The sequence below is a fragment of the Egretta garzetta genome, unplaced genomic scaffold (genome assembly GCF_000687185.1).
Source record: "Egretta garzetta isolate BGI_Z169 unplaced genomic scaffold, ASM68718v1 scaffold526, whole genome shotgun sequence".
Classification (NCBI taxonomy): Eukaryota; Metazoa; Chordata; class Aves; order Pelecaniformes; family Ardeidae; genus Egretta; species Egretta garzetta.
Genome location: NW_009259967.1, coordinates 894,325 through 905,678, shown reverse-complemented (window position 1 = coordinate 905,678; position 11,354 = coordinate 894,325). Strand labels below are relative to the sequence as shown.

At 43.7% G+C, this 11,354-nt stretch overlaps 1 protein-coding gene across 1 annotated transcript in view; it reads right to left on the bottom strand.

Moving 5' to 3' along the window:
- Positions 1 to 2,359: 2,359 nt before the first annotated feature.
- MGA (MAX dimerization protein MGA) overlaps positions 2,360 to 11,354 on the bottom strand; it is a 59,403-nt gene continuing 50,408 nt past the window's right edge. The window contains 3 exon segments of the mRNA XM_035895761.1: positions 2,360 to 7,280; positions 8,885 to 9,061; positions 10,107 to 10,340. Of these exon segments, the coding sequence (XP_035751654.1) occupies positions 5,980 to 7,280; positions 8,885 to 9,061; positions 10,107 to 10,340 (1,712 nt within the window). The 3' untranslated portion in view covers positions 2,360 to 5,979.

Here is an 11,354-nt window from a genome sequence, read left to right as displayed (position 1 = left end):
CTTGCCCAAAAGCTTTGTGCCCGTTGTTTCTCCTCAGTGGAAAAAAAAGAGGCAGAGCCGCACACCTTGCGCTTTTTGCTGCGTGGCGGTGCCCCAGGAGGCCCCCCCGGCCCCAGCCTTGGCCAGAGGCGCGGCTCAGGAGGAGCCAGGCAAGTCGTTTCACACAGCTGCTGGCTAAGGAGTTAATCACAACTGAAAGCCACTAAAAATGGCATACGGCTGATGTTTGCGTATCTTTTTTTAGCTGGTGTTTAATTGCCTGGTTTTAGCCCACAAGGCAGGGCCCGCCGCGGCGCTTGCAAGGGGCACCCCTCCGCGTCGGGCGGGGGAACTGCACGGGCCGCGGGGCCGGCGGGAGCCCTGCCGAAGGAAGCCAAAACACACGCCAAAAAGCCCCTCTGCTCCTCCCCAGAGCTGGCGCCAGCAGGCTGGCCCAGGGGAAGCGAGCCCTGCTCTGGCAGCACCCACCGCAGCCCTCCCGCTCACACCCGGGCACGGCTGCCCTTACTGACCGGACTCCTGTCACGTCCCCACCGTCTCCCACAGGCAGGGACCCTGCTCCGGCTGGATGCCACCCACGTGCCAAGGCTGCAAAGATGGCTTGTCAGAAAGTCAGTCGCCTCCGGGTTCAAGTCCCTCAAGCTTCCACTTCCAGCATCTGCGTTTCACTGGAGGAGAGCCAGGGCCAACAGCCGTAACCTCGAGGCACCACAGTCCCATACGCAGAGAGTCCTACAAAAACCAGGAACTGTCACGATGCACCGGGTGAGCGAGCACTGTTGAAGCAAGGAGAGGTCTTCCTCCCCTTGGGCTTCGTATCACAGGGGAGGGCTGGGGCATTCACATACACCCCAACACAGGTCGGACACTCCAGGCTGGCGGGGGGATGCATATGTGGATTCCTGACAGACATCACCAGTGGTCCTGGAAGCCTCGTGGGTGTAGGGACACGCTTGTGCTGGTGAGCACGCTGAGAGTTGTGGGGCTGCAAACCTGGGGCAAGAGGCTTTCCGGGTGCTTGAAACATGGCTGGTTTGTGCTGGCAGCCTGCGAGGCCCAGGTGGCTGGCGGGAAGGACAGACCTCGGCTTTCCTCTTTGTCAGAGAAGACTTTCAGACAAGCAGAGACTCCAAATCTTTCTAGGGGTAGAATTCTGTTTCAAAATGAAGAGAGGGGACCTCCAAAAGAGCTGTCACCTGTCATGGGCCTCCAACTCCCAAAAGACCCAAAACAGGTAACAAAGGTGCCAGCTGAGGCAACACAAAATTCAAATTCAAAAATTCAAAAGGAACAACCAAGCACACAGTGGTGTAACGCCACTGCCTTGGCCTGTAGCAGCAGTTTAAAAGGCAAATAGGTGATGCACTGAACTTAAGTGATCACAGATAGCACCGTAATTCCTCCACTGCCATGATCCCAAATGACACTTCATTTAGATTCCATGAGTTGCTAATCATGGACAAACTGGTCCTCTGCACATTTTTGGGCTGCATTTATGGACTCACATCTGGCCTTAAATCCGTTATCTCAAAGGCTCTGTTATCTTTTCACAGTCGACTAGCCAGCTGAGCTTATTTGCACCATCCCCCATGGTTCCAAAAACACGATGAACATGCTGGGAAGCAGAGGTGCCCACCACAGATCATTGTGGGACTCTACTGACAGAGTTCTTTCCATTGCAAGCCTGACCAGATACACCTTATGCTTACGTTCCTTTCTATTCCAGGAAGAAACTTCACCCCTTAAAATAAGGAGTCCTGGGGTGAGGCCCTGCTGAAGGGTTTCATCGTAAATTTTCAAAAATACGTTACCTGACTGTGTCACCCAGTTTTATTCATTCTCTCTTGTGAGATCTGGTCTTCCTCTTTAAGAAAACAAAACAAAAAAACCCAACTACCCAAAACCCAATTCTGCGACATCTCTTCTCCAGTCCACCACTTACCCTCATGCATGTTTGTTCTCTTCATTGTATTTTCTTCTCAAGTCTGTAAGTCAAGCTTGCTCATTTGTAGACATCTACTACTTTTTAAAAAGAACCCCCCCCAAACATTCAGCAAGGGTGTTATCTTCCATTTAAGGGATATGGAAGCAATGACGGCGACTTGTCACAGGCTTCTTTATCTGTTTCTTCTAAAAAAGCATCTCCTCTGACACTCGCTTGGAGACAGATCTTCAGACTTGTTCCCATAGACAGCGGTGTTGTACAACTTCTCTTAAGGGAAGAGATACAGATGATTAACCTAACTTTGGGGCTGGGGGAGGGAGACTGGGGAGTGATTTTATGTGGACTTCATCTTCAGCTGTTGGGGTTTTTTTTTTCTTTTTATGCCATGATAAAATGTTAACCCCCTTGGCTTCCTGCTTAAGATGCATTCTGGTAGAAATAAAGCCCCTTCGGTACCTTTTCTGCATTTAGCAAGTCGTAATCCCTTTTTACAACCAGTAACATTTCCTGCATACTGACTCAAGACGAGCCCTTGAGACTAAAGAGAGAAATCTCAAGAGTTGTCCGATTACTCGAACCAAAAACCAGATGTTTGTGTGGCCAAAACTTCTGCCTCGGAGCATATGTGTGTGTTGTTTGCTCAGGTCTGATGCCACGTGTCACCAGCAGCACACAACCGCATCATTTCTGCTCCCTCTCCCTCCCTGTAATAAACTTCCAAAGCCAGTTTCTAGTTGACCTCCATTGGTTTATTTTAGTTTTACACTTTGTCCCTCACATACAGTTATTTAAGAGTCCTGTACTGTTAGATTTCTACAAAAATATCAATTTTTCAAAAGCAGAAAAGGGGGAAAGATATATTTTAATATATAAAAGGAAAAAAGCTAGATCTGACATTTCATTATATTCTTAAAAACATTCCAGTCTATTTACAGATGTGTAAAAAACAAAGAAAATCTCCAGGTCTCTTGGTCTAGTGAGAACGTGCGCCTTGCAGGGGTTTCCTTTGTCCTCCCGATTCTAAAATCTTTTCATTATGTGTCATGTTCTTGCATTATTGCCTCAAAAGACAGCATATATAATCTTTAAAAGGTTTGTTCCAAACCAATGGGAGCTTGGGGAAAGAGCGAAAAAAAAGTCAGCATTTAAATTCATAGCAAAATATTAAGCTGCAGACATGAGACGGCAGAACAAGGAGAGCAAAGGCTTAAGAGCATTTCGAACATGCTTCATTGCCTGGTAGAACCCATCACAGATCCTTCTTGGAACTGCACCAGCTACCACTTTTTGCAGCCAAATCTGGGGTCTGTTCTTGGTTAATTTAGTAATCATGTTCAGGAAGCAAAAATTTTTGCTCATCTTTATGCAGTACATTTTTATTGCAGTAAAGCCCAGTGCCAAACAGTAAATACATCTGAGTATTTTCCATTACCTTGGTAATGGACAAAACATCCTCCAAAGTACGGCATTTATTTTAGATCATATTTGAGTGGTTTTCATGTTACAGCTTTCTCTGTCCCACAGAAGTGTGCAAAGCACACGTACTTTTAAAAAATATTCAGCTGCGATGAGCAGAATTCTCTATTTAAATTAGCCATTTGGAAGCATAAAAGGATGGGGTGCAGAAAGAAAGGTCGGTGATCAGGAATTTGAAAGGAATCACAGCACAGTTCTGGGTGCTGTTTCACGCATCAGAGGATGAAATCTATTGGCGAAACAAACTGCCATAGGTAAAAAATAAGCAACTTCAGCCTATTAGAAATGCTCAGAACCAGATTCCCAGGTAAATAAAATTGAAGTCTGATGTGGTGCTACTGAACTAAGGTAGTTACTCCAGATTTCCACTGGTTTAAAATTTTAGAAGGTTAAAATTCTGTAATAATAAGCAACGCTATGTCTAAATACTTATTCATATTGTAAATTCCCATTTCTAAGGCATTCAGTGACATCCGTAAGACCCTACATGACTCTCATGCTGACCTATATTCTCTTTCCCAAATCACCAATACATGACTTATATTAAAATAGTAAATATGCAAAAGGCAATAAAGTTAGACGTAACTGCTTTAAACCACACCATTTAGAATGGCCAGGTGAAGAACCTTTTTTATGTAGGTTCTGGAGTAACTTTGTGCATACTGAGCTTGAAGGGCTTCTCTCCTCTGCAGCATAATATAAAATCATCAAAAAGACAAAGAAACACCCAAGGTACATGTATCCCCTGGTGGATCCGACCTAGACACAGATCCAGAAGATGCAGCTCACTGAACAGGGCGTACAGCTGCACTGCGTACAAACACCGCTCCCGAACCGTGGAACATCGCTCTCAACACCTGCACGACCTCAGTGCTGGGAAGATGAAATTCCTGCATTACTGCATCACCAAAGATGGGGAATTTCAGGGGCGGGGTGGGGGGGGAAATCCCAGCTGCTGTTGCTGGAACAGTAAAACAGGGGATTACATTCCTAAACATAAAGGAAAACGCACATCAAATTCCGTATACTTTTCATGGCAACGTTTTCTACCTTTTCGGAGCAGGTAAAGAAGCCCCTCAAGCGCACCGTAACTCATATTTACAAACTTGATAGGAAAAGATTGTGTATACACTCATTAACAAATCATCTCTCCTAGGCTGAAAACTTCATTTGTCAAGAAAACTATGAAAACAAAAATTGTGTACAAAAATATAAATATCTTTACAGTCCGTAGGCCCTTCACATCCGACAGCTGAGCAGTGAAGAGCATCTACAGGTTATTGAGTAAGCAGTGGCAGAGAAGAATAAAAAATACATCTTGTGATTCAATACTGCCCTATTTCCCTGGTAATGAGCATTTTTGTTGACTTTTTTTGCTATACACAGCTTGTGCAAATGCAGTGAGAAACCTCTGAGTACCTTTCCTGAATTTATAAAGAAATGGAAGGTTTGAAAAGATATACACATATTTTCATATATACATTCACATATACACCTTGCTCACTTATGCTAGGCTACAACAGTCCTGAAAGCATTCTTTTATGAAGCGTAGTTTTATGAAGCAACACTTCCTATTAACATTCCTAGCCACCAAATACATTTTGAAGAATGACAGAAGGAAAGAAAAAAAACAAAAACAAAAAACAACTGGGAAAACACTCAAGCTAGTTCAGCAATGTATTTGAAGATGCAGCAACAGGGTGCCCAAATTTCTTTCTACTCTCTGTAATTTTTACCCCCAGATGCCCTAAGCATCAAAGGAGGGAACATTTGTGTAGGGGCAAGAGGCAAAAGTGAGGGGGTGTTTTTAGTAGTTTTATTAAAGTCAACATATGTCCTACTTCTAATTACACTGGGAAATACCATTTTCCTCCCCTTGTAGTGAGAGTCATAGATTTTTATTAAAATCTTCTGTGCATAAGCTTCTAAAAAGAGTCTCTGCCAGAGAACTACCTAGCACCAAAGAACAAAAACTTTTCACTTCAGCCCTCTGCACAATCTCAGATTTCCCTTCTGCTGCTCTGAGTAACAAGTTTGAGAGTAACTGCAATCTTTTCTGCACATTCATCATATTCTGCAAACATTAAAAACACCAAATGTGAACAATCCCATTTCTGCATAGATAATTTGCCTGGTACAAAACCAAGTAATCCAGATTTTTTACCCAACAAGACAGCTGCCTCCCTACTGGGGGTGGGGGTGTGGAGTGGGGGGAGAAATCTCATTCAATAGCCCAGGTTTCTCAGTCCTTGGACAAACAATTTCTGTGAAGGACCCGATTTTGGAAGGATACCATGTGCCCAGCAATGGTTATAGATCATCTTCCTTGTTTTGTGAAGGGGAAGGAGAACACCCAGAATAGGAGAGTGAGGTAAAAATATGTCAACATGCTTAAAGTTTCATAGCACTTATTTCTCAATTTGGGGCCTGCCCTCACATGAAGAGAGTGCTGATGCCATACAGAAAACAAGTGTTGCAGACAAGGGAGGTCGCCTAACTCCGACACTGGTTCACTGCTCCAGATCTCCGTTCCAGTCTCTGATAAAAAATATATTCATTTATTTGCCTGCTGAATTTGAAGGCAAGGTCCCAGTAGTATTCAATTTCGTAACCACAGGTGCCAACGTGGGCATCACTTTGTTATCCTGTCCTTCTTGAACAGTTGCAGGTAATGAATTTTTCACCCCACTGGGTGCCAGTTTTGCAACTACGGGTGCCAATAAGGGCATCACTTTATTACCCTGCCCTTCTGAGTCCGCTGGCAGACTTGCCACTTTTAAGCCAAGTGGTGCCAGCTTGGGCATGGGCCTCCACAAAGTGTCAGCATTACTAGCTTCCGGATTAGTTTTCATCTGCAAAACCGGTGGAGTCACACCAGCAGTCTCTGCCAAGGTTGTTACGGTTTTGCCATTCCCACCACTGGTTGCGGACAGATTGGGAGGTGAATCCTTCATTTCAGCACCTATTACTATCTTTAAAACATCTGCTTCAGATGAAGGCTCCCCAGAGTTCTTGTCCCCGTCAGTAAGGTCGTCATCTTCCAGGTGCAGCAGGAGAGGGCTTATAGAGCCACCACCCTCTGGAACTTCAGAAAGGTCCTTAAAACTGCCTCCCAAGTGGCCAAACTGGAAGGAAGACCCATCTGCAGCAGCGAGATCACTGGCTGTTCCCCGACGAGCTTCTGCATCTTCACGAGAGAAATCCGAGTTCAGAGTGCTGGGCAGTTCTGACATAGCTGAAGCATCATCGTTCAACTGCTGATTGAGGAAGGCAATCTCATTGAGCAGTGAAGTGAGGGTTTCATCGGTGTCATCACTCTCCTCAATGCTGCTCAGTAACTCACTTGCATCCAGTTCTGCTTCCTCCATCGCAGATGCTACTTTCCTAAATTCCATTTCTATCCTGGAGTCTTTGATCTGCAGCTTGCGGAACGGCAATTCTTTAGATTTTAATCTTTCCCCTCCAGGATCACCGTCTTTCCTCCTGGCTTGGCTTCCTACAAACTCACCAATGCAGAGCTTTTTGCTAAAAGACTCTGGAGGTTCCTTTGTACACGGTACATTCCGGAGCTGTGGAAAGCCATGTTTATTTTCAAAGAAAACTTTTGTGGGGCCTGTGGTATTTCTTCCATCCCCTCCACTGTCTCCAGGACATGGTTTGGCTTTTTCTTCTGAAAGGATGCTATCGCTCTTCCTACTTTCAAGGGGTGCTACAGCCAAGGATTTCTCAGAAGCCTGAGCACCTGCAGCTGCTGTTCTATTAGAATTTTTGTTTCTGTTCAGGTTTAGACTCATGCTTCCCTCAGCAGCCAGTGATGTTACATTTACAATCTTTGGCATCATGAAGGAATCTTCGCTTTCTGCAAAACCAAACAAAGGAGCATCCATCAGGATCCATGCTAACTGCAAGATAATTCTTAATTAAATGGAATTTGCTCACTTTCAGGTCTTCCTCAGGTAAGCTGCTATTCACAAATTAAACTGCTTACATGGTTTTGGTCAAGTGAAGCATTAAAACAATAATAGCTTAACTTTCAACTTGTAGGAAAAGAGCAAGCTCCACATCTATTATCCCAGAACCACTTGCACAGTCCCTCCCTTCAGCAGGCTGGCACAAATGCAGGTGACTGCAATGCTTACAATTCTGATGACGATGCACAAGGAAAACAGAATGACAATCTTCTCCCTTACTGTTGTCTCATGCTTTACGTTTATGCTCGTATTTTGCAACACTGGCTTTGTGCACAATACATGTCAGGGACTATGCGGTTACTTACTTTTTGCCTCCAAGCGGTTTCCTATTTATAGCACTCAGATTTTTCCCAGCCCCAAATCTGAAGTGAACTTTCCTTTTTCGTTGTGACCAAATTACTACTATGAAGCAGGAAGTGAGTGGCTGGCTTTTAACACAACACACAGCAAGCAGCACAACATCGCCAGGAGCCACCCCACGCCTGGCTGGGGCCCAGCGTACAGTATTCAGCCTTGAAACATCTCTCCCATGAGCAGCAGAGCCGGCAGGGTATGGGAAAGGGTTGTGCCGGAGTCAGAGCCTGGATGTAACAGGCAAAGATTTTCAACAGCCTTGCCACCACTTTGCGCTGCAGCTTCCCCAGCAGGATGCATTACACCGCAGACACGTTCTAGTCCCCGCTTACTCGGACTTTGCTGAGGGCAAGGAGGGTGTGTGAGGTGAGGGAAAGTTAAAAAGCTCTCATCTGTAATCCCCTAGAGGTCCATCTAAACTGTTCAAAGTATTTAATATAGATTTTCTTTGAATACCCAGACAATAATGCCTATTGTTACTTCTTAGTGAGAGAACAATTTACCTTCACTTTTGCAAGGGTAATGTTCCCTGCATGCAAGCAGAAAGATCCATAAAAAACAAAGAGCCTACCTGAATGGGGCTCTGAGGCTGATACTACTGTTGAGGGCACTGGGTTTCCAGCAACAGTTGACAGTGTAATAGGAATGGTAGAGTTAGTAAGGATTCCTTTTACTTGGACAGGAACTGTTGATCCTGGCAGTTGAATCATCACAGAAGCAATACCTTATCCAAGAAAAGGGGAAGGGAGGGTGAGGTGGAAACAAGAGCCTTTCAGAAACTCAGTCAAGCGTGGAAAATAACAGCCTTGCACTTCTAGGCAAGACTTTACACTGTAATACCATCTGAAAGTTGTAAAAATAGAAATATAGATTGGTTGGGTGATTAATAAAGCTTCCCTATGTTTCCCTAACTTGGGGTTAGTGAAAATTTAACAGATTTTACTTACCTGCTGATAAAGGGACAGTTTGAGTTAATTATACCAAATCTCTTTTAGTTAGGTTCTACCTCACTCAATTAAGTTGTAAAAACCAAAAAATTAAAGCAAAAATTAAGTAACACGTTACTTTGTAAACTGCTGTGCACACCTGTGAACAGCATGATACTGATTTTCATTAACATGTTCTCACATGATCATACCTGGCTGTGCTGTCATGGTAGTACTGACAGCTCGAGGCTTTAATTCAGCTTGCAATAGTGTGGAAGGAACGGCTGCTACCTGCCCTGGTACCAGAGGGCTCTTCAGTGTAAGCACCTGCCCCTGTGGAGTCATCACTAGGCTTGCAGCAGTTAGGGTAAGAGAGGATGAGGCGTCCTCTGTAAAAAATAAATATGTAAATCAGTTCATTTATTCTGGCATAGCAGCCTTGATGGCAAACAATATCCTGTGATCCAGCGTTAAGTGCAGTTATGGAAGGCACTCCACAGCTATGCAGGCTCCAGGAACCTCACCTACGCAGCTAAAGCCAGTCTGTACTACTTCTTTGTGCCACGTAAAATAATCCTAACCCTCCAGAGTGGCAACCTGATCAAATACCAGAGTATTCTTGCTGAAATTACAGAGGGAACTTGTTCTGTCCAAAGAAAGAAAGGAAGTTCTCTCACCACATCCAAATTCTGATGCCAAACTTCCCCAGAATTGGACAAAAATGAGGCTTGGGAGACCAGAATGATTGGTTGTTTATAAAAGCCCAAGACCACGTCAAGTAAGGTCTATTTATTATTACCAAAATAAGAAACATCACCAGATCCTTACAGAGTGTAACAGTAGTACTACCATGAAAGTTCAGACTTCTGCCATTCTTTTGTTCCTTCCAACGTTTATGGTGGGAAAGTCTCCATAAAAACTAAATACTTCTCCAAAAGAAGAAAAAAAAAAATCTCATATGTCGGAAAATTCTGTCATTTCATTTAAGAGCAAGTCTTCAACTACCTTGAGAGCTAGCCTGTTTGGGGAGGGTTGTTTTAAAAACTGAATCTATTCGAGCAACTCCAGTATTCTGGGGGTTGAGTTTCAGGTTTGGAGTCAGCAGAAAAAGAACCACCTTTGCCTCTCAGAAATCACTGCCGGATTGCAGTGAAACTCCACTGAGACCAAAGGGCAACTTCATAGGAATTTACTTCCCGTCATTCTGAAACTCAGAAGTCATGTTCTTCTGAAGATTTCAGTACTGCTGGTCTCATACTTACTGAAAACGAATTATTTCCACACCTACTGGATGGATGCTTCCTGGTCCTATACTCAATTCTGCTTCAAGAAAGAAGTTGCCTGCAGAAGCAGGCTAGTATTTTGCCCTCCCATGGGGTGCTACTTCAATGTCTGTCTCCCCTTTATGTGAAAGGTGCATCACTTCTAGCCCACCTGTGGCACGGCTTCCTTTTCTGGCGAGTATCAGCGGTTTGCCTCTTCTGTTTGTCATAGCCACTTGGGTCAGCTCTCCGGTGGGAGCAGAAGATCCTTCTGGCTGTGTGCTAGCAGTTGAGGTTACAACAGATTCCTCTGGCTCAGCTTGTTTCTTCTTTTTTTGTGCTTCTACCGCTTTTTGTTTGGCATAAATGTATTCTAGCTTCTTCAGGACGACCTCTTCTGTCTTCCCTACAGAAAAATGATCAGAGTCAAAACTATCTTCCAACTCTTTACAAAAGTAGAGAGCTTAAGACAAAATAAAAATCTATTAACACCATTCAACTACTATATAACAGATAACCACCACCCCCACCAAGTAAAGAGCATGCTTAGTAACAGAGGGAAGTAATTACCTATTTATTCCAATTCCCTTCAGAAACATACACACATTTTAGAATTTATCTGCAACTTTGATGAGCAGAAATCAGTTTGGACAAGCACTAGCTCTTGCTGAACAAGTACCATTTGAAAACATCCACAGCTGTGAAATAAACCTCCCATATCTCCTAATGATACATGTATGACAACCAGACAAAAAGTTACCTTTAGCTGGTATGAAATTTCTTGGACTAATGGACCCTGTTATTCAAATGACATTTGGAGGGAAACTCAAATACAGTTTACCACTGACATGAAAATTGTAACCTTGAACAAACACAAAGATTTTATAAATAATTTCTTTTCTGCAAATGCACACAATTAAATATGATCAAAGCTGAAATAACTATACCAGCTTGTTTCCTGCTTAGCATTTATGTTCTAACATCGTGGTCTATCTTTAAGTAAGTCTATAATTAACTAACTCTCCTGAGAGAGGATTTTTTTCCTCATCAGTTTTGAGGTACTTCACTAGGAAGGCAAAGGATCAGAAAACTACTTTGTGAAGTTATTTGCTTTCATTCCCTGCCCAAAAGGCCTATCACATGTTTCTGGTTTAAGATGAGGGTTCGCTAAAAAACTTTTTAGTATGACACAGTTTTGTCTTGAAATGCCTAGATGAGTAGCAGCTCAGAACATACTGCAGTTTTGTTCTATGGTCAGAGCTGCCACCTTCTAGACACTACTAGCACTAGCTCTCAGAACAGTGCAAGTATAGTTATTTTCAAATTTCACCAAAGGAGTCAGAGGCTTTGGTACTGATCAAAGGCAGCTGTGTATACTTGTGAAGCACTAAGCAGAAAAGCCGTTTCAGGAAGCAACTAA